We start from the raw sequence: 24,126 nt of genomic DNA, 5'->3' as shown, positions 1-24,126 counted from the left end.
GCCTGCTAGACAAAATCGATTTTTCTTGTGTTTGCAAACTGCACATTTGGCGGAGCAGCTGCGCCGTTCCAAACGCTGATGCATACGAAAAAGTAAACGTTTAAACCAGCAAAAATAGCTATCTAGCGACAAGGAGCCGCTCAATATGTACAACGGCATTGGCCTGACGACGCCGCGTGGCTCCGGCACAAATGGACATGTGCAGCGCAATTGGGCATTTGTGCGACCGGGCAAAAAGGACAAGGACTATCGTGCCGAAGATGATACCAAAAAGCTGGACGCACAGCTAAATCGGCCGCCAAACAAGGAGATACTTGATCACGATCGCAAGCGCAAGATCGAGGTGAAGTGCATTGAATTCGAAGAAATACTCGAGAAGCAAGGGTAAGTCAAATAATATGTCGCATATCAAATGGGGCTGCCATATCCCGTCAATTGGCATTTGCCTCCTGCATGTAATGCAATATTGGCGTTATATAACACCGGTCGCCAACACTGTGCGCACATTCGTCCCATGCATTCCTCTCCAACGTGCCAATATTTACATTCGTTCGCCCGCTGCTTGCTGCTGTTATGTTTACATTCGGCGCCTGGTAGCTGCCAGAGAGCGCGCGCTCAGCAGCAGCAGCAGCGGCGATGGCAGCAGCAGCAACCCACCACCAACCCTGCTGCAAGAGCACCGCCCGCCCGCCCAGCACCAGCTAACCCAACCACCCCCTACTTTGCGTCACACATAAGCGCTTCGGCCTAAAGCTGAGCGCGTGTCGTGCTCTCTTTCGTGACACGAAAAATAAGTTGATTAATCAAATCTGGCACGTTCACGACTTTGCAAAGAATTTCGAAAAATATTGTACACTAAATGCATTGAAATAAAATAGAATTTCGCGTAGATCAAGCTGCTAAACCCTTGCAGGCATATGGAAGATGTTGGGTCTATACAAAAACCCGAACTTTTGACACGCGTTCATCTCTACTTCCGTTGGCCTCCGACTGACAACGACGCAGCCTGAGCCTGGCCTGCGCCGTTCGGGTGGTGGAAAACTGCATTTCAGTTGTAGAGATTGTTTCAATAGAGCACATCCGCGTTCCACAATAAAGCGGAGAACTTTCTAAGTTTTAAATTGTTTAAGCATAAACATTAAATTACAAAATAAAAAGTGTAAAAAAGGAGGCCTTAAAATGCAATTAGCATAAATATTTAAACAGTGAAATTGATAAAACTTTAAGTTTTACGCTAGTCTAAAAGGTATTTTAAGCAAATATTGCTGACTAAATATTTAAGTTGCTGTGATTTTGTTTTATTTTTCTAATTGTTATTCTTTTGTTTTTTTTTTTTTCTGACCCAAAAACAGACGCACGCCGGAGGAGATCAAGTCGCACGTGGACTCGTATCGCCAGAAATTAATGGGCCAAGGCAAAACCGATTTGGCCAAGGATGAATTTGGACGCGTAGCGTAAGTAGCTGCATTTTATACATTTAGTCGTAGCTAAATATAGTTAGTCGCAATTATGTAATTTAAATCAAAATTGAGCGCCTGCTGGACAAATCAATAAACGCTTGAACCAAACACATCAAATCTCAGCCAGCTGTTAAACTGGCCGCCACATCACATGCGCCGCCGGCTGCGCACAGCGCGAGAAACCATCCACCCGAAACCTGTCCAACCTTTGGTCCAGGCGCCAATCAAAACACGCGCAGTTGTAGAGAAAAATCTGCGGCAAGGATGACATTTTCAGCAGTCACATCAAGTCTTCCAATGCCAACGTTTGGCACACGCGCTCAGGAAATTAATTATTTTAAATAAACAATAAATTCAACTAGAAATAAAACAAAACAAAAATTGTAGAAATAGAAAAACGTTAAAGTTGCCCTGGCAACAGCGACGGCGACGAGGACAGCATGAACGCGGCCGCCAGGATTTGGAAGGCAGTGGAAAATGTTGAAGCAGCGCTGGAAAAATCAATAGCTGACACAGAAAACGAATGAAAATAACTGAAAAGAAAAAAGAAGAGCAGTTGAAAATGCGGCGATTGGGCAAAATGCAATCAATATGCCAAAGCTCGAGCAGCCCTTCAAGTGTGCAGCCGGACGCACTAAACCCAACAAATAAAAACCCAAACATGCTCGGCTGGTGGTGGCTACCAGCTCATCCTAACCACAGCCGCTTAGCTTCGTCGTCGTCGTCGCAATGGTTGCTGTTGTTGTGAAAATTGATAGCAAGTGTCTACGATGGAGTATTAAGCTCCCGAGCACAGACAGCTTAATGTGAGCACCGCACTTGATCCAACAAACCGAAAGCAACAAATCACTAAATAAGTCTTCCAAACGTAGCTTGTAATTCGCAATTAGTTTTAGTCGTTGAATGGAGTCGGCAGCGAGCGCAATTTGTTTGCTTCAACGGAGTATTTCTATAAATTATAAAAGCTAAAAGAATATAAAAAACAACAAAGTCTTCCAAATAACCATCAAACTTGTTAATGAATAAAATACTTGTAATTAACAATTTAAGGCAAATGTAGCCAAATTGTAATTCGACATAAATGCTAATCCAAAGTCTTCCAAGCTTTTAAATTAAGTGCATAAAAAAGTTTATTTTTATATAAAATATATATAAAAAAATATATATATAACAAATTTATAAGATTCCAAAGTCTTCCGGGAAAATATAAAATTTAAAAATTCAATAACAAAAAGTAAAAAAAAAAATAGCAGAAAATCCCAACAAACATAAAAGTTGAAAATAAAAAATATAAATAATGTACAATAATAAAAATAAATATATATTAATTTATATATATTTATAATCCAAAGTCTTCCTGATAAACGTGTGGAAAATAAAAACCAAACAAAATATGACTTATAATAAATGAATCTATTTTAACTAAATTATTTAAACACTAAAAACCATTTTCCTGACAAAATCGTGAAAAAAATAATGCAAAAAATATTGCCATGAATTAACAAATAAAATAAATAAAATGCAATCCAATGTCTTCCTAAACAAATGTTGAAAAACAAAATTGGAATACATTAATAGATAAATAAATATAGATAACTATATAAAGATTAATCCGCTGTCTTCCTGAACAAATTGTGGACAAAACTATATTTTTATACACAAAAACTTGATTTAATACATTTTTATAAAAATAAAAATAATAAATAGAACATTTATAAAATTGTAAAAGTAAAATCGGGAAAAAATATAAAAAAAACGCAACATAGTGAAAAAAAAGAATAAAACAATATAAATTTATACAAATATTAAACCAAAACTTAAACAGGATAAATATTTCCTGTGTAAATGAATATTCTCATAAAAAAATATTGAATAATCTCATAAAAGTAACCAAATATTATAAAAAATATTATCAAAACCAAAAACATCCACTTGCCCAAACAACCCTTAATAATATTATTATTAAGAAGAGCAAGAGAGAAGGGGAACTCTCCACGCAAAATGCTGTCCTCGGAAGTCTACACGAACACAACGACTGCAACGGCGACGGCTGTGGCAACAGCTACCTCCATGGCCTCGACGGCCTGCGCGGCCAGCAGCAGCACGATGAATGCGTTCAGCACGTTGCATGTGGTGAGGACGAAGAAGCGACGCAAGCGCCGCAAACGCGCAGGACACGCAACCGGCTGTGGGCAGAGCAACGGGGGCGGCAACGGGGTCAGCAGCAGCAGCAACCCCGCCAAGGCCATTGTGGGTTGCGGCAGGAAATGCAAGGCGCAATATTTCCAGCACGACAATCGCGAGTATATAGCCAAATACGAGAGTTTCCACATCACGGCGCAGGCCACAACGGCGGCGGCGCTCAACTATGCCGCCGTGGCCAAGAAGTTCAAGCCGGTTTTGGCAAGCGGCGCCAAGAAGAACAGGCGCACAGCAATGTCGCGAAAGACGCTCAACGACTGCGCCTGCGTCTGCCAGAATACGCAGATGACGCAATGCCCGCAGGAGGTGCGAACAGCTGATGACAGTCAAAGGGAGCGGCAAAGGAGGGAAAGGGAAAGAATCAAGTCAGACAGCACACGCAATCTTAAGGGCCAGGCGCTGCCGGCACTACTCGAGCTGCTCAAGCACTCGTCGAGCACATGGCTCGAGACGCTGCTGCTCGGCGCTGGCAAAGCGGCGGTGGCCAGGTAAATGGACACCCAAAGTGTTCCGTGTCTAGATACATAAGTTATCCGACTATCTTATCGTTGCCTTTAGCCATGCCCACATCTCAAAAGCCTTCTTCTTCTATTTCTTGCAGCGTGCGTGAAACCCATCAAATTGCTGAGGCACAGCAGCAGAAGAACGCCAAGTTGCGCGAAGCCTTCAACATATCTGAGTACTTTGTCGAGGGCAGCAGTTTTGATAGCGATCGCAAGGCCAAGGAGGATCTGGCCAAGAGCGTGGCGCTGCAAAAGGAGCTGGACGCGCAGCGCGAGAGCCTCGCAGCGGCCGCAACGGCTGCGGCGGCGGCAGCAGGAGGCAAAGACAAGGAGACGGGCAAACGATATGCGCTCGTGCGCACGCCCTCGCCGGAGGCGGCTGCCGTTGCTGGCAAAGCGGATGCACTGCATCAAAGTGGCGATGTCTCCAAGTCGGACAAAAAGAAGAAAAAGAAACGCGCCCGGGAGAGGTAAACTATAAATATGCTAAAAAAAAAAATAGCAAGACTAACTCTCTCCCCCTTTTCTCCTGCAGCTCGGCGAGTCCGGAGCGTCGCAAGGATAAGAAGAAGAAGTCCAAGAAGCACAAGAAAGAAAGGTAAGAGCTCGAAAGTAGCCCAAGCACCGAGTCCTAACCCACTTGTAGCTCTCTGTGTTTTAACTAGTTTCTTTATTTCGAAAAAAAAAAACAAATCTTTTTGCAAATTCATGAATTTATTTGTTCCATTTGTAAACTCTATTTGATTTGATTTATCTTCAAAACATTCTATTCTTGTACGTGTTAGACAAATGCAAATTTGCCAAAAAAAAAAAAACGTAACATTTTTTGTAATTTAACAAAAACAACTGCTTAATACATTTTGTGTTTTTCGTCTCTACTCCTTCTTTTACATTGCATTTGAAAACTTGATACCAAACAAAAGGGACTCATATGAGAAAGAAAGTAAAAAGAAGCGAAAAGTTATGTACAAATGAAATTTTTGCATACACATATTATTATCTAGTTTATAAAATGAGCTTAACTATATATATATAAAAAAAAAAAACAACAACAACATTATTAAACACAGCGAAATGATATGAATTTCTAATGTGTGCTCCCCAAAAAAGAAAAGTATTATAATATACTTTGATAATCATATTTAACTGACAGCATCGTTTTATTTTCATATTAAGCGTAGGGTTCTATGGGCTCTATCCTTCTTTTAAATCTAGTTTACACTAATCTCTAAGCCCACACACGCACAACTACTCCCACACACACATACACACACACACATTTCGCTTTACACATTCACATTGATCTTGTCCAGCTTTTGGTAAGTAAAATTCGTTTATAATATCTAATTGTATTGTGTTACAAAATTGTGCGGACTTTAATGTCATATCATATCCACACACACACACACATAACAGCTTTATACACCACGGTTATACACACCACAATCATACTCACCACGCCTTTACATACTACAGCCATACACACCACAGCTATACAGACCACAGCTATATACATACACATACACCATGGCTATACAAACACCACGGCTATACACACACCACAGCTACACCCACCACAGCTCTACACACCACACCGCTATACACAACACGACAAGCATAAAGTTTAAGAAAAGTCTTGTTGTTAAAGAACCAGACCCACACACCCACACACATACATACACAGACCCACTCACACACACCACGACTATACACACCACACCAATACCCACCACAACTATACACACCACACAGCTGAACACAACACACGACAAGCATAAAGTTTAAGAAAAGTCTCGTTGTTAAGGAACCAAACTGTGTTTTGCAACAATTAAAAGCGAATTACTTTCTCATCTTTCTTTCTATTATTATTATTAACCTACTTACTATTATTAAGACAATGCATTTTTGAGCAGTTTTCGATGAAGGTAAAGCACTAAACCACAAGTTAATCAAAACTCTTTAAAACAAAAACACACACCTCTTAATGTTGCTGCCAGGCCCCATTTGTGGGCCCCGTCTCCCGGACGCGTCCACAAGAACTCTAGAGCTGAAACTGTTCACCCTCAGTTTTGGGCATCAATTTGCATGGCCACTAATCGCACAATTTGAAACCCATTCTATTTGCAGTAAGTCGAAAAAGAAGAAGTCCCGCAAGCGCAAATACAGCGGCAGCGATAGCATCGATAGCGACAAGGATAGCGAGGATGAGTCCGATAGCAGCGATGCGGAGCGCCAACTGAAGAGTGCGCGCAAGAAAGCCAAAAAGGAGAAGGTAAACTCACATGCATATCGCATTAGCATTAGACAGAAAGTGAAAAGAAAACGCATTTAAACGAAATGTTTCGGGATTCGAAATGTCCATAAAACCCGGTAATTGCCTGAGCAGTGCATGTGCTGAGCTAATTCATAATGTATCACGATTAAAACCTCTAATGAATTCTAATTCTAATTCTAATCAAAACTTAACCCCCCTCTACACATACTAACTCTATATCATATATATAATATATATAACATTTTTCTCTATTGTATAAAATCATCTGATGAAACTTGTTTGTAATACGAATTATGTCTAAATGAATATAATTGTTTCTCTCTCTCTATATATATATATATATATATACTATATATAATGCCTAATGATAAATCGATTGACTTTATCGTTTTTCGTTGTTTCTCAATTGTTCACCAAATATTTAACATACGCCATTTCTTCTCTTGCTTATTTACTTCTTTTTTCCACCAAAAAAAATGAAACATTTACTAAAACAAAAACAACAACAACAATAATTAAGACCTGCATATAAAACTATTACCAGCCACATAAATAATAAAGCATACCAAAAATTAATTCGTACAAATCCAAAAGAAAAATGAAAAAAAAAAAGAAATATATATAATGCCAAAAATCAAAAAATCACCCCACAAATATTGTAAAAGGTAAAAAAAAGGCTTCAAACGCATACACAAACTAGTTTTATAAATTGTTTATTTATTTAGAAATTTATGTTTAATTTAAACTTTTATTTCTTTTAGCTAGTCGAAAGTACATTTTATATAGAGCTCTGCACAAGCCCAATTTATAAGTTTTTCTATAAATTTGATTTTGTGCATAGTTTTTAACTGTTTTTTTTTTTTCCTTTCGTAAACATTTGATTTCTATGTAGAAAAAACAAAAAAAAACGAATTCAATTAAATCAAATTAAATTTACAAAGTAATTTTGAAGAAACGAAAAAGAAAATTTATATTTTGTTTATAAAAACCCTTGGCGCTTCATTGATATAGGATAGCTTTCAAAGGCTCTCTTGTAGTTTTGTAAGTACTTTCATTTGTCTGTTTTCTTTAACATATTATACATATATATATAGCATATATAGAATTGCGCGAATCGATCAATTGCTATCTGCAATCCAAAATAAGTTCAATCTCTTATGCCAAATATGTTTTTTCAGCCCGAAAAATCGTTACCGAAATCGAAGTCTTTCGAACACAGAGACAATCAAATATGCAAGGCGAGCTTTCATATGAGATATACGTACATATTTATATATCATGATCATGATCATATACTGAATGAAAACTATATCTATATAATATATATTGCTAACAGTTAGACTTTGTTGCCGTTAGCTGTGCCTCTTGTTAATAATTCTCAATCTTTTATTATGCAGAAGAAACGCGACAAAAAGCTCAAGAAGAATCAACGAGCACGTGCCAGCTCCACGGACTCGGCACGTTCCAAGTAGGTTCCCATCCAATATCTTTATCAATTTGCTCACTAAACAAAACAACATTTTCTCAGCTCTCCCGCGCCCAAGGATAAAAAGTCGGGTAAATCACGCGCGGCTGTTGCGGACAATGGCACGACGCCGGAGAATCCGTTTCGCAGCCGTTCGCCAGAGCGACGCAAGGACAACAAGTCGCGTCGCAACGACTCCTCGACGGAGAAACGGGAGCACAGCGCAAGTCGCCGTCACAAATCGAAGGAACGACCGACGCGAACACCGCCGCGACGCGAGACTGAAAGGCAACGCTCCAAAGAACGACAACGTTCAAAGCAGAGAGCAGGCTCGAAGGAGCGCAAGCGCTCCAAGGAGAGGCGCAGCGAGCGACAAAGATCAAAGGAGCGGCAACGGTCGCTGGGCAAAGAGCGCCAAAAGTCCAAGGATAGAGCCAGATCGAAGGAGCGACAAAAGTCAAAGGAACGCCAAAGATCAAAGGAGCGTCCAAAGGAGAGGCAGCGCTCCAAGGAGAGACCGCGCTCGAAAGAGAGACAACGCTCCAAAGAGAGACTGCGATCCAAGGAGAGACTACGCTCCAAGGAGAAACCACGCTCCAAGGATAGACATCGCTCCAAGGAGAGACAGCGCTCCGTAGAGAGGCCGCGCTCCAAAGAACGACAGCGTTCCAAGGAGAGACTACGATCAAAGGAGAGAGTGCGCTCCAAGGAAAGGCAGAGATCAAAGGAGAGAGTGCGTTCCAAGGAGAGGCAGAAAGAACGCTCCGCAGAGCGACAGAGATCCAAGGTCAAGGAACGCTCCAAAGAGCGACAGCGTTCAAAGGAGAGAGTACAGCGTTCCAAGGAACGACAGCGCTCAAAGGAGCGACTGCGCTCAAAGGACAGACAGCGCTCCAAGGAGCGGCAAAAGTCGAAGGAGCGACCACGTCAGGGCGAGGTAGCCAAGGAGCGCGGACAGGGGCGCGAGCGTAGCAAAGAGCGACGTCGTGAACGTCGCTCGGCTTCCCAAACGACGAAACGCGGCGAGGAGCGTAAATTGGGTCGCCATTCGCGCTCCCGTTCCCGCTCGCCTAAAAAGCAGCGCACGCCCTCGCCGACAGTCGTTAGGCAGCCGGAGCTGCTGGTGCCGCCCAAGAAGACGTCAAGTGCAGCGGTGCCCGCATTCAATCCCTTCAAGGCGGCCGAGGACACTGTCAACGATATATTGGGCACCAAGTCGGTGATGGTGGCGCTCGAGCAGACGAAACGCAAGCGCGCCGCATCCAGTTCGAGCTCCTCGTCGGACAGCTCCAGCAGCAGCAGCTCCTCGCACAGCGAACCGGGCACACCTACGCCCCGCAAGCAGCGCAGGCGCAGCCAAACGCCGCCGGAGCAGCTAAAGCGTGAGCCAAGCAGCCCCAAACGAGAGCGTACCAAGAGCAGCCACGTGAAGCGCGAGCGCTCGGGCACGCCGACCAAGCCCAGGTCGTCGAAAAAGGAGAAGGAGAGAGAGAAAGAGAAAGAGAAGGACAAGGGCAATACGCCGAGTCCAAGACAGAGCAAACGTCGTTCGGGCAGCTCCAATTCATCAGAGCTGCATTATTCGCCAGCCCAGCACAATCCCGAGCGCTATCAGGACATTGTCCAGGACAAGAAACGGCAGCAGTCGACAAAGCCAGCGCCCGTGGTCCGCCTGCGCGCCCAAAGTGACGATGGCGGCAGCGAGCCGGAGACAAGCTCTGCGGCGGCAGCACTCGACGATTATCAGCAGAGCAAAAGGGAGCGCGAAGAGCTGCAGGAGCTGCGCATGCTCGAACAGCTTAAGTCCGGCATTGCGGCCAAGGCGAAGCAAAAAATCCGCACAATGGAGAAGAATGGAGATGCAGGCAAGGAGGCGGAGGGCAGCGAAGTAAGTGGCGGCGAATCTATGCTGGTGCTGGCCACCAAACGTAATTCGCTCAGTGAATTTCTTGTTGCTAACAATGTAAACGCTTTAATTAACCCACTGACAACGGCAACAACAACTACAACAATAACCACGACAACAATAACCGCGACGACAACAACAACAACGCCGCCGCCGCCGCCTGCAGCAGCAGCAGCAGCTGGAGAGGCGCTCGAGCAGCCGATGGTCGCCGCCGAGCCGCAAAAAAGGGACACAAATACGCCGCCCATTTGCAAGGCGCCCCAAGTGGCTGCAAATGGTGGCGCAGCAGTCCCGACAACAGCAATAACAACGACAACAACAACAACAACAGCAGCGGCAACAGCAACAGCAACAACAACAACATTTAACCCAACAACAACAATAGCCAAATTTAATCATAGACCCCAACATCAGACGAAGCGCGTCTTTCACAATCGCACGCTGAATAACAATCCCAACAGTAGACACAATACTAACAATAACAATAACAATAATCATGCATGTGGTGTTGGTCATCTTCCGCCTGGTGCTGTTCCTCATACTAATCACAACAATCCGAACAATGCGCTGCCCTTTCTGGCCGGCACGCCCGGCACCTATAATCGCACAACGAATCGTTTGAATCATGGCCCCCTGCTGACCGCCACCCATTATAATATCTGCAAGAATCAGCATAATAACAATGGGCTGCAGCCGCCGCTGCTCAGCCGGCGGGATCAGCAGCAGCATCAGCGTGGTCTTAGCATGTACAATCCAAATCTCTATGGGCATGGTTCGCAGCATGCGCTGCTGGCAGCCGCTGCCGCTGCAGCCGCCGCCGCCGGTGGCCATCATGTGCATCATCATCATCATGGCCGCCATGCGGCGGGTCTGTTGTCATTGAGTGGTGCTGGTGGTGGTGCTGGCGGTGCGGCTGCTGCTGCCGCTGCAGCGGGCCTGGCGCTGCTTGGCTCGCATCCGTCGCAGCATGGGCGTGGCTTCAATGCGGCTGCAGCGGCCGCAGCGGTGGCCGCCAATAGTATTAGCTATCATCATCATCATCATCAGCAACAGAAACCGAAAATTGTTATAAAACCGTTCAAAATTCACGATCCACAGCCCTTAGTTGCGGCACTAGCGGACAGCACACTGGTGGACGCCATCGTTTCCAAGGTATCGACGGCAACGGTCGCCGCAGCGGAGAGCGCCGCACGACGCAGTCGCAGCCGGTCGCGGCGCAGCGATCACAGCCGCGGCAAACGGCGCACGAGCAACAGTCGGCATCGCCATCGCTCCAGCAGTCGCTCCAGATCGTAAGTTCAAGCAATCCATAGAATTGTAGAGCCCATAACTAATCCTTATGTATTCCCCTGCAGTCGGTACAGCTCGTCGAGCAGTCGCAGCGGCTCGTGCAGCTCCAGATCGCGCTCCGGCTCGCATTCGTCCCGCTCCAGCTGCTCGTCGCGCAGCAGCTCCGGCAGCTCCTCGAGCAGCGGCTCTGGCACATCACAATCCGGCTCACGTTCACCCTCTATACCGCGACGCCGCGGCTCACCCAGCTTCTTGGACAGACGCCGCATAACTAGGTAGTCCCAACTGAACAAAATCGAAGGAGAATTTTTATCTTTTTTCAACGTATTTGAATTTCTTTACGACAAAACCTTGCAGAGTGGGATTTAATTTATTATAATTTGTAAGGCTATAGATTTGACACGAAAGGAGGAATATATCTTCGACTCCAAAGAGTATATATATATATATATATATATATATATATATATATATCTCTGTTGCTATTGCAACTATTCTGATTATATTCGACAACTGAACTCTGCAAGGTTTTTGTTCAACTTTGATTTCTTGATTTTAATCAATTTACTTTATTCAATAAATTAATTATTTATTTAATTGATTTTTGTAGCCGTCGCTCACCCCGCAGCACCAGACGTTAGCAGGTTATCCGCTTGAGTTGCAATCTTCATTTCCAATGCCCGAAAATTCTGTAGAGCACCTGATTTACGATTTATTTGATTAACTATTTTCCTTTCTTACAGCTCAGACTCAGGAATTATCATTTAATTTAAATTTCTTAACAAATTCGCTTTCTAAATGCAATATTATTTTTGTTCATTTGCCATTGTGTTAAATTGTATTTGTATTTTCATGATAAAAACTTTATTTTTTTTTCGATTCAGTTCAAGCAAACGGCTTTTGTTTGTATGCACAATAAATTATGTCAATGCCAAGTTTTATATAATTTTTCTTTATATTTTTTTTCCGAAAAGGATTTAGTTTATGATTTCTGTTGATTGCAATTTTTCAGTTTGGTAAGTTTTAACCATATAACATTTTTTTATTGTAGTTTCTATGCAAAACATGTTCGCTATCTAATCTTGTCATTTATTGTTGTTTGCAGCGCGCGCAAGCGGCCGATACCCTATCATCACCACAAGGCGTCCGGAGAGGGTATTAACAACGGCGATGGCGATCATGATCATGTGGACAACGATGCCTCCAGTTGCTGCTCCAGCTGCTTCAGTCGCGCCAGCTCGCCCTGCACACCCATCGCCGGCACGCCGATGCACAACAGTCGAAGTCCATCGGCAATAGCCTTCTGAGTGTTAACAGATTCGCTGCGCAAAATGTGCGGCGAACTGTAAGTCAGCCGGAAACCCCCCCAACCCTAGTCAGTTATATATATATAGTCGCAATAGGCAAAACTAAACCATGCCCTATATGATACTTAAGCTAAGAGAATTCTTTTTTAGACACATTCCCTTCGAGATTAAGTTGTAAAGTTTGATTTAGGCCATTTCTTTGAATTTATTAGCTAAATGATATTGTAGACACACGGCCATGATATAAGGCCAACAATACTCGAATATAATTGGATTACTCGCTAGCTTTTAAATAAATATTATTTGTTGCCATTTCAAATGCATTAATTTCATTGTACATAGGATAAAAAACAATTAAGGTATTTCAAATTTACAAGGCCGTAAGGTGTTCTTATTTCTCTCTAATCTTAAGTGTACTGTACACATGTATATATAGTTTCAATTTACTTAAACAGTTAAAGCAATTATTGTTCCCGGTTCGAAACCTTTGAGACGCCAGATAAAGCGTTTAAAAAAAGAGTCCAGCGTAATCTGCACTGAGCGTGTTAATATATATGCATATACATAGTTATAGATAGCAAAAGATGGGTGCCATGGAATGCTATGTCTATGTGGACCTGGCAGCTGCTTGTTTTTCCTGGAAGCGGCGACGCTTCTGTGCCATATAGACGACCCAGATGAAGGAAATGATGCCCGTGGTCAGTGTACGGAACATGGGCGGCACATAGGCTATATTCAGATAGACAAGTAGCGACAGGTACTGCCAGTTGGCGCGCAACACGGGCCAGTAGAGCTTCTGCAGGTTCTCAACTGCGGTGCTGTGCGATTTGCCCTGCCAGAAGGAAGAAGAATGCTTGAAACAGTTCACGGCTCATAAATCAAGAGACTCACCTCGAATATCGAAAGGAAATACAGTGAAAGCAGCTGATAAAACGGAGCAAACGTTAACCGCTCCGACAGGAACAGAAAGAACTTCCTAAAGCGTAAATCATGACTGAACAATCGCTCCACAGTTTGATAGAAATAATGCGGAACAGTGCCTCCAAAGAGGAGGCCAAACAGACCATACGCAAAGACGCTGTGCTGGTTCAATTTCTTGGCGCCCGCCAGCCGCTGGGAGGTGACATTCGCCGAGGTGGCCAAGAAGCAGCTGCCGGAAATTTAGTTAAATGCTGATAAGTGAAGATAGCCCCTCCTCTCTACTTACGCTGTTAAGGATTTCGTGCGCACGGGATGATTGAAAAGCTGCTCCAAATAGCTGCCGAAGAGCGAGTACAGCGGCTTAGAAATTGCCATATTGCAGCTGTTAGGGATAAAGTGTAATTAAAAGTTTAGTTTGCTGCATATATAAGATGTGGGTTAAAGTGCAAAGTACGGCAATTAATATTGATAACATCATACGACAATAATGTATTGACCATCTGAACTACTAACCGTTTGGTAGCAGCGGTGTTTAAAGACTGAGTAATTTTACCTGTAGTTGCTTTGGGTAAGCCATTCGCTGCCAGTGTTGCCAAATGCTTAAGTCTGATAATATTTACGTCAAACGGTCGCACTGTTTTTGTAAATAAATCTTTTGTCTTTATAAGGCAACACTGTCAATCACAATAAATTCTACTGCGTTCATTGGAATTTCATAGAATTTTTTGGAAATCAATTTTATTTGCACTTCAAAGATGGAGTTTCCACCATGTCCGCCGACATTGAAGTCCATACAACATTTTCTGAAGTTGGCGCAGGAGCACGATTCGCGTGACGTTGTCATAGCCTACTGGGCAAGACTCTAGTAAGTAAATCCCAGTCCTTACGTTCCAAAGAAAACTCGAAATAACAATTTTTTGTTTAATTAATTACAAAGTGCGCTGCAAGTTGGCCTAAAGGCATCTACACAGAGCGCCGAAGAGACTAAACTGCTGCTAGGTAAGCGCATATTGAGATTACGTGCCTAAATACATATTCTTCAGAACTATGACTCATCCATTGTTTGCGTTTGTTTTGATGCGGCCAACAGCTATTATGGATTGGTTGGAGCAAATGAAGAAGCAACATGCCGACAACGAGGCGCTGACCAACGACATTGCTGCTCAGGCACACATTGAGAACTATGCTCTCAAGCTGTTTCTCTATGCCGACAAGCAGGATCGCGAGGAGAACTTTGGCAAGTAAGTGAAAGTTCACTTATTAACTCATTCCACCGTCTCTAATCCTTGCTGTATTTGCAGAAACGTCGTCAAGGCGTATTATTCCAGCGGTGTGCTCTATGACATACTGCTTACCTTTGGTGAGCTGAGCGAGGAGGCGCTGCACAATCGCAAGTACGCCAAGTACAAGGCCGCCTATATACACAATTGCCTGAAGAATGGCGAAACCCCGATACCTGGTCCCTTTCCCGACGACGAATCTTCGGAGCTGGCTGGCGATAATCTAGCTGGAGGCAGCAATGATGGCGCTTCTAACGTAACGCCGACCGAAGATGGAGCTGCTGAATTCAAGTCCGAAAATGTGGAGCCCGTTACGCCATCTACGCCCCCAGCACCACAAGTAACACCGCCCACAGCCGAGGAGGTGTTGCAGAATCCAAGCAAATTGCCGAGTCCACCAGTGGATGAGGAGAAGCCCGGTGGCTTTGAGCCATATGTGCCCACAGAGCAGCCAAACGCAGCCATTTACACGCCCATTGTCCCAGTTGCCGGCGTCCAAATAACCGCTGAACAAATGATAACCGCACAAAAGTATTGCAAATATGCGGGCAGCTCGCTCAACTATGACGATGTGAAGAGCGCGGTGGAGTATCTGCAGAAGGCGCTGAAGCTGCTGAGCACAGGTTCCGAATAGATACGCAAATAAGACACTAATCCCACACAGTTGAATCCAGTTAAAGCTTGGAGCACGCGCATATTTAATAATCTCAACTATTTGCTGGCAATTGCAAGCTGCTTACGAAAACAAAAACGACAACCAACGGCCGATGTTGAATAATTGTTGAAACATTATGTATTGAATATGAGTTATTCAAAAATTTATTAAAATTGTTGCTAAAATGTCATAGGCATTGTTGGCTGCGACAACAACAACACGAGTGCCGTGTTTTTTGAAGGGATTTATTTATGTTTTTGTATTATTCTGGTCTTTGTCTTTATTGCTATATACTCTAACTCGTTTATTAATTTATAACTTGAACACTTTCGCAATTAATTTATGTGTATATTATTTCTTTATATATATATATTGTACGAGTATGTATTCTATTATTTGGCACCAAAGTGAAAAAAAAAAAACTTAAAAAGAAAAACACTCCAATTTCAATTTCGTTTACTCTATAAAAATTGTTCATTTAATTTATAACTAGAAATGAGTGTGTTATTTCGTTAATATGTATATATATGTATGTATATTGTATTTAAGGGCGCCAATTTGAGCTCGCGATATTCAACTAATTGTGCTAAAACAAAGCTGTTTACAGGTGCGACTATAAGTTGATTCTTTTTTTAGATTCGACTAAATATGTTCTCGTACTCTCCGGCAGCATTTATTCCTGTTTGAGGCCATTCGCTTGCGGCGGATTGACCGACGCCAGTTCGGCTGCCTCCTTGCGGCTGGTCTGATACCAGACAACCAAACGGCCGCCCAGCATGAACGTGAACACCAGCGCGGGTCCGGAGCGCTCGAACGGATCACTGACCATCCAATGCTGATAGATGCCCAATAGCATCAGCAGCAACAGCAGCACATTCGCCACATTCTTGATTTTATCTGTGATTAAACGAGCTTTGGATTATCTAAATAATTATCTAAATCCAATTGCTGTACTTACGATAGGGTATTAGGGCCATGGCCAGGCCGCAAACAATTTCCAGTATGCCAACGGTTCGTCTATACCATTTCGAGGGTATTTTTACGCCGAACAGCGCCGTCAATGGAAATACCTTGGCATATTTCACATACTCTGTGCGCTGCAATGGAAAATTAAAGCTAAATTAAAATTACATTTTATTTAATTTAATTGAAAATAATATGTGGCGATCTGGCAGCACAGAAACTGATACATTTTAAGGTTTTTGTCTTTGATAAGTTTGGTTACACTAATTTGTTGTTGTTTTTTTTTTCACCATATCAAGTAAAGTGTATAGAAACCTTCTTATTCTAGCTTGAATGGAATTTGACTTTTAAATTTCATCTATATAACCAAAAAATATATATATATATATAATTGGCCACCAAACTAGGACTTGAATCTTTGTCTGCCATGTTAATAATTGCCTGATAACTTATTTACCGAGGCAAGTATTCCCATTCCATTCCAAGTACTCGAGACGCGCCCTGTGATTGGGCACGGGCAATATGTTTATTTTTAAATAAATAAAAAGGAAAGCCAAACGTGTTTGTCATACACACTCACATTTTGTTTGGCATTTGCCAAGTGCCTTTAATGCGCGATGCTGTAATTATAAATGTTTCGGCATTGCAACAGCGCTTGGCTATATGCATACATACATATTTATTTCTAAATTAAATACCTTACCAAGAAGCCAAGAAAACTCGTGTTGAAAGTTTAATTGCGCGGTATCAATGCCAATAGATAAATTCGTTTAATTATATTGCTTCATATAGCGAAAAGAACGGGACATTGTTTATAGCAAAATAATACACAAGAGCTTAGCTCCGTTAGAAATCAGTGAGCCGAACAACGCCGGGTAAGTTCATGTGCAAACAAACATAAATTACAAAACAAAATGTTCGCCCACGCGAACACACTTTTTCTTTATCATAGAATATATATGAAATATATAAACAATTTGTAGTCCAGAGTGCGCTCTGCATAGTTTCCGTCATAGAAAAAAAAAAGAAATACTTGTGCAAAGTGTTGGAAAGTAAAAACTTATTTGCGTGCTCATATGTATAGATATACATACACATATACATATGTATGTGTATATTCCTGAAGATCATTGCGTATTTGTGTATTTGTATTTGTGAAGGCTAATGCCTGGCATTGACGAGGTCGAGTTCAATGGTGCAACTAATTGTATATGTATATTATTCATATTTATAAGAATTTCCGTACATGTGATTTGCGAAAATAGTTTTATGTTTATTATCAGTTTTCGATATACTTCGAAGCTTAAAAAAAAATATTATCCCCACACGAGCCGGGTATTCAAACCCTTGTCTCCTGCTTAAATGCGATTCGTATAAAATATAGTTCAGCTTTTGTATTTACTAAAAGAAAATGCGATGACCCACTTACATAAGAGCGCCGATTGGCAGGATAACAATGTGAAATTGTATTTTCTTTTGGAATGGTGGTTGTTTTGTTTTTTTTTTTTTTGTTTTTTCTCTCGCAGCGAAAAATCAATGAGAGAGCGATGGCGCTCCCGAAAAGCCGACGCAAGCCGTTATATACTTCTTTGCTCTCTCTCTTTATTCGCCTCTCTGCTAAAGCCTAACTCTAAGACCTGCAATAATTGTCTAACACTCTTTTGTTAGTTTACCAACAACACTTAACAACTAGCTATCGATAGGAGGTGCAGTAAACAAACGATGTGCATCGATTTTTCACTCACCAGATCCTTGTACAGATCCTTGCTGATGTGCGGCGTCAGCTTGAGCGTGCCCACAAATATGAAGAACAGGCCCAACAATATGGATAGACTCCTCAGCACAATCGTATTTGAGGCTGGCATTTTGTGTCAATAGTCCTTGTTTTCCACGCGTATCGATTGATTTTTCACTTCACGTTTTTGTGCTGCTCTTCCAAATATTTATTATAATTTTGCTATGTTTACTCGATTGCTGGCAATCTTGAGCACATCATTTGCACAAATACTATTTGAAATATGTATAATTCACAAATGTCAGCAATTTGGGGCGCGCTTCTCTGCTCAGAGGCGGCTGGGGGGCGGGGGCCCAGGCGGCTGAGGGGCGGGGCGTAGCCAGTTGGGACTGGGACTCATACAGCATACATCACCCTATAATACACCGGTCGCTAATTTTAGCGCACGTCGCAGCTTTTTTTTTTTATTATTTTTTTTTTTGTGTTCGTGAACGCAGCAAAAGTACGAAAAACAACGAACAAAACACAAAAATTATACAAAATTTTTTGAATGTTTGTGCTAAAACACTTTGTGGTATGTATAATTTTATGAAAATTGTTTCTGTTTCGCCTTCCCAGTCGGTCTGCCTGTTTATCTCTCTTCTATATGCCCGCACAGACGCGTTCGAAATGAGACTGAGACTCTGACTGTGGCTGAAAAACAAATCGAACCGTCGACGCAGTTGCAAAGTTTCTTTCAGCAGCATCCGAATGCCAGAAAATCGATATGCTCTCTCGTAACTGCTGCCGAGATCAGGTGAGAGGGAGAGAGAGAGAGAGAGAGCGGCAAATGGGTTGTTATGTTGGGCTCTCTGCAAAAAAAAGCGCCCTCAGACCAAAACCGCTGAGACAGAGATAGAGAGAGGGAGAGGTAACAGCTGGGTTGAGTTTTGGGGTGGTGGCCATTGGGAGTTGGTGTAATTAAGGCCAAAGACCCCGAGCATCAACCCTTATGAAGCAATGACAACAGGGCTGCAAAAACACCTTCAACACTCACATAAAGTTCCCCAATATTTGGAACTTAAATTAATGAAGATTTCCTAAACTGAAGGTGACAAAAAACTAGTAAAACGAACTTTTTTAAGTTGGATATTCTTCAAAACAAGACTTTCTACTTATTCTAATACATTTTATTTTTACTCCAACATAATAAACATGTCAAGGTTAACTAAAGATATTCAAAATTGTTTATAGAACATTTGTATGATAACAGATGGATGTGAATAATGTTGAGATTTGATTCAAGTAAAAAGCCCTTTTCTTTAAGAAAGGGGAAAGGCTTTTTCAATTTGTAAATTAATTCATGTGATAACATTTAAGTCTCATTTTTGGATTCGTCATTTAATTGCAACAAAATTTTTGGCTCACAAAATGCATTTAATATTAAATATTTATCTGTTGTAATCAAATTCTGCCAGTTGGCCGTATTAGCTACACTTGCTGCATGATTTCTAATAAACTGAACTGAATTGAGTTGAAGATCTTTCACATTATAAAGATCGGCTAACTTTAACGTGATGGCAGCTGTTTCAATGGACAGCTTATCGCTTAAGTATTTCAAGCACATTGCCTTTAGTCTGTCCAGCCCGTACTTCTCAGCAGCTGCCAGCAGATTCTCAACCATGTCTGCCAAGTTGGGTGCCTCTCCCGTGTACATGAAACGCAGCATTTCCATGAGAACGTCGTGATCGAAGTCGTTTATCGTAACACAATTCCAGCGATTCTCCTCCATTGGATGCTTAAACATGGCCGCAAAGACTTCGCTGCGTGCTGCGAACATTGCATTTGTTGGCAACGGATTTCATTTAATTATACCTGTTATTTTTACCTGTTAGGATGGCCTTGTGGGCTGGTATCTCTTGTTGGTCCTTTGTCACATTGTTACATCTGAGTTTTTCTTTGTATCGAACAACGCAGCCAAATCTTCGAGTAATTTGCATTTGGGAACTTCGATTGGCATAATCTTGTCTACGGGGCTCATCACAAAGATCTCACAGATTATTGTAAGTGTGTTATTAACCAAATAGCAATTCGGAGGCATATTTCCCATATTAATTTTCCAATCATCAGATAATTTAAGAAGTTCGGATTTTTTTTTCTCACGATTTAATATATTAATGCTGACGTATTTGGTTTTATTTATACAGTCACTTTTGCAAACAGTTCGTAGGGATACATACATATTTCCATAATGGTAATCTCCCTCCCAAAAGGCTTCTAAATAAAACTGGGTAATATTTTCCATATAATCTGGAAAGTGCCTTGAAACACGTTTAGACCTTAGGTCAGTTAATGCATTCAGTTTGAGTGTCCATGTGTAACAAATTCGTTGGCCAACCGATTTTGTATAACTGCCTTGGTCCTCTGAAGACATATTTCTATACTTGACTTTTCCACGGATCGCTATTAACGTGACTCAGGGGAATTCACAAATGCACAAATTGAAAGCTTCATAGAATTGAAGCCCAGAGTTGCACTGACACTTGAAGCGATATAAGCCATTTTTGTATATCGATAGCTAGATTTAATTATGCGGCGTTGCCGGATCAAAAAAATGTTAAAAATACATGTTGTACTGAAATTGCGCCAATTTCAACCTGATAATAATTCTCATGCTTCTATGCATTAGAAGTCGCACAGCAAGTCCTTGGGACTCCGAAGCATCGTCCTTTTTCGCTCAATGTAAATAGTTTTTTATTTTATAAGACTAAATCTCAATTTACAAACATTTATATTAGTTTGAATCCAGCAGGCTAGTTTTACCAGCCCATTGGCGGTCCAGTAACTGGTCCCGGACCCGGTGGGCCGCGCCGTATAGTATCCTGTGGAGGCGTATGCGCATAAATACGCTTCGAGTCGGCCATACGTTGATTATAGCTCTCAATTTGCTCGCTCAGCTGTGCATCCTCTTGCTGAGCCCGTGCTTGATCAAAATCCAGACAGGCGACGCCATCTAAACGTTCCAAATCCAACCAGCCACGGAAACGCACACAAACCCCATTCATTATGAAACTGGAGCGCAAGTGTACCTTGCCGCGCTCCTTGTCAAAATCGCACTCCTGCTCCTGGGCATACGGATTATGATTGGCATTGAAGTACAGCTGCAGATTGGTGCCCGTGGGCACGAATGAGAGCTCTGCATAACCCTTGCGACAGTCGGTGACAAAACGCATGCGACGCTCGTCAATGGCCCGTCCTCGGTAGCCGGTGTAGCGCACCTCGCTCTCCCGGCTGAGTCGTCGGAATAGCTCATCCAACTCGTATTTGGATTTCTGATTTGGCACAACGCGCGGCATTTTGAATATGAAACGCGGCTTCGGTTGCTCGTAGAGAGCCATTGTCTCGTACGGCGGCATCATGCCCGTCAAGGCAGCCGCATCTCCAAGATTCTGATGATGATGCATGTTCGGATCTCTTAACAGCTCGATGCGCAAGTTCATACTGATGCTTGGTTAACTCGAGGATGTTATTTATATGGGCAAGTTAAGCGATATTTACCTACATTTTATAGTTTTATGATCAGCTTAAACAGCTGCAGCTACTGTCATAATTAAATATTCCGCACTACCTGCTGCCAGGTATTTAAACTTCTACAAATAGTTTCCAATTAAGAGGTTTGATGAAATTTTCAAATTTTAACAGACCATTTGCCTGGCATTGCCATACTGTTTTATTACCCTGCCAGCAGCATGTTGCCAACAACATCGCTCAAATTGTGGCAACACTTGACACAGGGTGCCCCGTTTCAACGAACAGCTGACATTTTATATTAAGAAACATTTGCAACGCATATCAAAATTTGTGAATTTCGCTGAGCATTAAAAGAATTTTAATTTAACTATGTCGCTGGTTGCATACGCTGCGAGTAGTGATGAGGAATCGGATATTGAGGAAGACTCTGCGGGCATACAAGTGCAGTTACTAAAGCCACCAACAGCCATCCAAAACGGGGCAACCGAACGGAAAACAAATGCAAGCAATGGACATATTAGCGATGACGATGACGACTTTATACCGCAGGAAGTGTCTTTACAGGAGTTAAGGCCAACCAGTATTGGTCGGCTAGCGCTAGCCCTACCCAAGCCCAAAGTAGCCGCTGCGCCAACGCCAGACGCGGAGGATGGCGCGCAGCAGGCAGATGAGCATGTGACCCAGGCATTTGCCAAGCTGCCCATGCCGAGGCATTCTGTGAAAACAGCAGCTATCATCGAAGAATTGGACGATGAGTTTTTGCACAAAAAGGCAGTGCCGCCCGCAGGTAGCGAAGCGGCGCCTGCAGCTGCTGTCAGGGGACGCGTTAAGATCAGCATACCTTCGCTGAGGGAGTTCGCCGACGTGGACAAGGAGCAGGCGGCGAAGCTAAATGGCAGGCATACGCATGTCAAGTCCACAAAGGGTTGCGGCTTGCTGAGCATTTTGCCGCAGGCTAAGTCTGAGCGGGATTTCGCCAGAAAATCTGAGCCCGTGGCAGCCAAACCGGAGTACAATGGTCCGCCGCCTGCATCGAAGGCCAGTAATACTGCCCAACAAGCCAATGCAGCGCCAGCTTTCGTGCCGGATACTGTTAAACAACGACGCGCCGCACACAATACCGAAGCAGTTGATGGCCTTAAAGCGCCGCCCGGCAAGCATTCAAAGAGCCGCAACAGTGCCAAGCCGACTGCGCCGCTGGTCAGTGTCAGCGACAGTGAAGACGACGAGGATATGGATAATGCTGGTGACTTCTTTTCGCTGAACAGCAAGCAGCAGCTGCCGGAGGTGAGCAGCAACGAGATCAGTGCCCTGGTGGCCAAGCGAGCAGCCAAAATGGTTGAGGCTAGCCACAAATACTTGTCGTCGGAACAGACAAAGCGTCAGGCTGCCGACGAGCAGACGGAGGAGGCACACCTGCAAGCGGAGGAGCTGCGACAGGCACAGCAGCGTTACCAGGAACAGCAATTGAACACAGAGGCCATGGATGCGCTGGTGGGCAAGAATGCCAAACGGCGACGCAAGGAGGCCAAGGAAATGCAGGTGATTGACATTGTCGGCTCTCAAGTGCTGCCCGATCGTGAGGAATGGATGCGCACGGCATTGGCATCGGCCACCACATTCCAGCCAACGGGCGTGCTGACGGACGAGGAGCCCGTGGCGGGCACAAGGCGCAAGCATCAAATCACCTACTTGGCCCACAAGGCCAAGGCCAACGAGGCCGAGCTGCAGGCCATGTGGTCGGCCAATAGGCAAACCCGTCGCGCCACACAAAGCAAATACGGCTTTTAGGCAATCGTTGGCATTTTTTGTTTACATTTTTAATGTGAATTACATTTAGACTTAATACATAAATATATATAGAGATAAGTGTAGCATGTTGCTGTGTTCCTTTCAATGCAGCCAGCCTTCGCGCCGCCTCAGCTTTCCGCCCACATAGACAATGGCCGTGGAGAGCAGCAGGATGAGCGGCGCCATGGTCACATAGATGGGTATCTGCTGTGGATACTCCAGGGTCATGCATATCATTACCTGGGACGTTATTGTTAGCAGCACGCCGGCAATGTTCCATTTGTAGAGGGACAGCAGATCAGTCAGGCGGTTCAGGTTGCGCCATTTGCGTATAAATTTGATTAGCACGTAAATAATTAAAATGCAGTCGAAGAACCAGAGCGGCGTGAAGGTGACAAACCAGTTCCAGGTGGTGCGAGGATCTAGCCGCAAGCAGAGCAGTATTAGGAACACCAAAACAATGAACCATGTAAAGAGCGCGCGATGTGCCAGCGTCATTTTGTTTTCAATTTATTTTTACATTTTACAAACCACAAAATTGTAAACAAAATTGTGCGAATATCGTATCGATATTTGATAAATGTATTTGCTATCGAATAGCAGTTATCGATAGGTGCAGCTGTTTTTCTCGTGAGTTGGCAGCCCCGGCAGTGAAGAAGAAAAGAAGAAGACAATTGACGTGTCACTTGAAAATTTCGTATAATTGGTGTGTGTTTTTGCGTGAAATAGTTAAATAAATTGCTTGTATATGTTTATTTATTAATTAATATCGTGCTCTAAATACTAACGAGTGTTTTTGTATAACTTTACACAGAAAAGTACGTGCCACAGGCTGTTTAAGTGTACGTTAAGGAAAAGCCGAC

The 24,126-nt window shown here is 43.1% G+C and overlaps 7 protein-coding genes across 17 annotated transcripts; 3 read left to right on the top strand and 4 right to left on the bottom strand.

The window, feature by feature from the left end:
• Window positions 1-20: 20 nt before the first annotated feature.
• Srrm234 (Serine-arginine repetitive matrix 2/3/4) lies at window positions 21-12,727 on the top strand. 10 transcript variants are annotated; one of them, XM_070208522.1, is made up of 10 exons: window positions 21-384; window positions 1,353-1,453; window positions 3,484-4,150; window positions 4,264-4,635; window positions 4,701-4,763; window positions 6,293-6,437; window positions 7,838-7,908; window positions 7,969-11,103; window positions 11,167-11,376; window positions 12,207-12,727. In XM_070208522.1, the coding sequence occupies exons 1-10, from the start codon at window positions 146-148 to the stop codon at window positions 12,406-12,408; spliced, it is 5,205 nt and encodes a 1,734-aa protein (XP_070064623.1). In that variant the 5' UTR covers window positions 21-145; the 3' UTR covers window positions 12,409-12,727. The 10 variants fall into 10 exon arrangements, 9 of the variants coding, with proteins under 9 accessions (XP_070064623.1, XP_070064619.1, XP_015030961.1 ...); XM_015175475.3 differs by lacking the exon at window positions 3,484-4,150 and having other exon boundaries at window positions 25-384; window positions 1,353-1,454; window positions 7,969-9,793; window positions 10,910-11,103; XM_002046342.4 differs by lacking the exons at window positions 3,484-4,150; window positions 12,207-12,727 and adding an exon at window positions 11,712-12,036 and having other exon boundaries at window positions 25-384; window positions 1,353-1,454; window positions 7,969-9,793; window positions 10,910-11,103.
• LOC6622257 (peroxisomal membrane protein 2) lies at window positions 12,569-13,970 on the bottom strand. Of its 2 annotated transcripts, none has more exons than XM_002046340.4 (4): window positions 13,843-13,970; window positions 13,616-13,711; window positions 13,300-13,558; window positions 12,569-13,240 (listed from the first exon to the last, which is right to left on the bottom strand). In XM_002046340.4, exons 2-4 carry the CDS (start codon window positions 13,702-13,704, stop codon window positions 13,016-13,018), a joined length of 573 nt encoding a protein of 190 aa, XP_002046376.1. In that variant the 5' UTR covers window positions 13,705-13,711; window positions 13,843-13,970; the 3' UTR covers window positions 12,569-13,015. The 2 variants fall into 2 exon arrangements, with proteins under 2 accessions (XP_002046376.1, XP_015031090.1); XM_015175604.3 differs by having other exon boundaries at window positions 13,883-13,904.
• Window positions 13,971-14,058: 88 nt separating this feature from the next.
• On the top strand, window positions 14,059-15,484 carry Vta1 (vesicle trafficking 1). The gene is made up of 4 exons (XM_002046339.4): window positions 14,059-14,194; window positions 14,267-14,328; window positions 14,420-14,570; window positions 14,631-15,484. Exons 1-4 carry the CDS (start codon window positions 14,085-14,087, stop codon window positions 15,241-15,243), a joined length of 936 nt encoding a protein of 311 aa, XP_002046375.1. The 5' UTR covers window positions 14,059-14,084; the 3' UTR covers window positions 15,244-15,484.
• A 224-nt stretch (window positions 15,485-15,708) lies between these two features.
• LOC6622253 (novel acetylcholine receptor chaperone) lies at window positions 15,709-18,642 on the bottom strand. Its single transcript, XM_002046338.4, has 3 exons — window positions 17,973-18,642; window positions 16,223-16,361; window positions 15,709-16,161 (listed from the first exon to the last, which is right to left on the bottom strand). Exons 1-3 carry the CDS (start codon window positions 18,090-18,092, stop codon window positions 15,938-15,940), a joined length of 483 nt encoding a protein of 160 aa, XP_002046374.1. The 5' UTR covers window positions 18,093-18,642; the 3' UTR covers window positions 15,709-15,937.
• Window positions 18,643-20,670: 2,028 nt separating this feature from the next.
• Bro (Brother) lies at window positions 20,671-21,430 on the bottom strand. The gene has a single exon (XM_002046337.3). It carries the CDS (start codon window positions 21,403-21,405, stop codon window positions 20,761-20,763), a length of 645 nt encoding a protein of 214 aa, XP_002046373.2. The 5' UTR covers window positions 21,406-21,430; the 3' UTR covers window positions 20,671-20,760.
• A 313-nt stretch (window positions 21,431-21,743) lies between these two features.
• On the top strand, window positions 21,744-23,346 carry LOC6624283 (proline-rich protein PRCC). Its single transcript, XM_002046336.4, has one exon. The coding sequence runs from the start codon at window positions 21,842-21,844 to the stop codon at window positions 23,261-23,263; it is 1,422 nt and encodes a 473-aa protein (XP_002046372.1). The 5' UTR covers window positions 21,744-21,841; the 3' UTR covers window positions 23,264-23,346.
• LOC6622246 (transmembrane protein 60) lies at window positions 23,258-23,761 on the bottom strand. The gene has a single exon (XM_002046335.4). The coding sequence runs from the start codon at window positions 23,759-23,761 to the stop codon at window positions 23,366-23,368; it is 396 nt and encodes a 131-aa protein (XP_002046371.1). The 3' UTR covers window positions 23,258-23,365.
• Between the last annotated feature and the right edge of the window lie 365 nt (window positions 23,762-24,126).

This window comes from Drosophila virilis, chromosome 3 (genome assembly GCF_030788295.1).
Source record: "Drosophila virilis strain 15010-1051.87 chromosome 3, Dvir_AGI_RSII-ME, whole genome shotgun sequence".
Taxonomy (NCBI): domain Eukaryota; kingdom Metazoa; phylum Arthropoda; class Insecta; order Diptera; family Drosophilidae; genus Drosophila; species Drosophila virilis.
Note: the sequence above shows the minus strand (reverse complement) of the source record. Positions and strands in the feature narration are given on the sequence as shown.

Coding starts and splice junctions, on each gene's coding strand:
- Srrm234 (XM_070208522.1), top strand. CDS start 146: ATGTACAACGGCATTGGCCTGACGACGCCGCGTGGCTCCGGCACAAAT. Junction 4,636..4,700: donor AAGAAACGCGCCCGGGAGAG/GTAAACTATAAA, acceptor TTTCTCCTGCAG/CTCGGCGAGTCCGGAGCGTC. Junction 11,104..11,166: donor TCCAGCAGTCGCTCCAGATC/GTAAGTTCAAGC, acceptor ATTCCCCTGCAG/TCGGTACAGCTCGTCGAGCA.
- LOC6622257 (XM_002046340.4), bottom strand. CDS start 13,704: ATGGCAATTTCTAAGCCGCTGTACTCGCTCTTCGGCAGCTATTTGGAG. Junction 13,559..13,615: donor CGCACGAAATCCTTAACAGC/GTAAGTAGAGAG, acceptor AATTTCCGGCAG/CTGCTTCTTGGCCACCTCGG. Junction 13,241..13,299: donor ATTTCCTTTCGATATTCGAG/GTGAGTCTCTTG, acceptor TCCTTCTGGCAG/GGCAAATCGCACAGCACCGC.
- Vta1 (XM_002046339.4), top strand. CDS start 14,085: ATGGAGTTTCCACCATGTCCGCCGACATTGAAGTCCATACAACATTTT. Junction 14,329..14,419: donor AGAGACTAAACTGCTGCTAG/GTAAGCGCATAT, acceptor TGCGGCCAACAG/CTATTATGGATTGGTTGGAG. Junction 14,571..14,630: donor CGCGAGGAGAACTTTGGCAA/GTAAGTGAAAGT, acceptor CTGTATTTGCAG/AAACGTCGTCAAGGCGTATT.
- LOC6622253 (XM_002046338.4), bottom strand. CDS start 18,092: ATGCCAGCCTCAAATACGATTGTGCTGAGGAGTCTATCCATATTGTTG. Junction 16,362..17,972: donor AGGATCTGTACAAGGATCTG/GTGAGTGAAAAA, acceptor TTTCCATTGCAG/CGCACAGAGTATGTGAAATA. Junction 16,162..16,222: donor CATGGCCCTAATACCCTATC/GTAAGTACAGCA, acceptor GTTTAATCACAG/ATAAAATCAAGAATGTGGCG.
- Bro (XM_002046337.3), bottom strand. CDS start 21,405: ATGCATCATCATCAGAATCTTGGAGATGCGGCTGCCTTGACGGGCATG.
- LOC6624283 (XM_002046336.4), top strand. CDS start 21,842: ATGTCGCTGGTTGCATACGCTGCGAGTAGTGATGAGGAATCGGATATT.
- LOC6622246 (XM_002046335.4), bottom strand. CDS start 23,761: ATGACGCTGGCACATCGCGCGCTCTTTACATGGTTCATTGTTTTGGTG.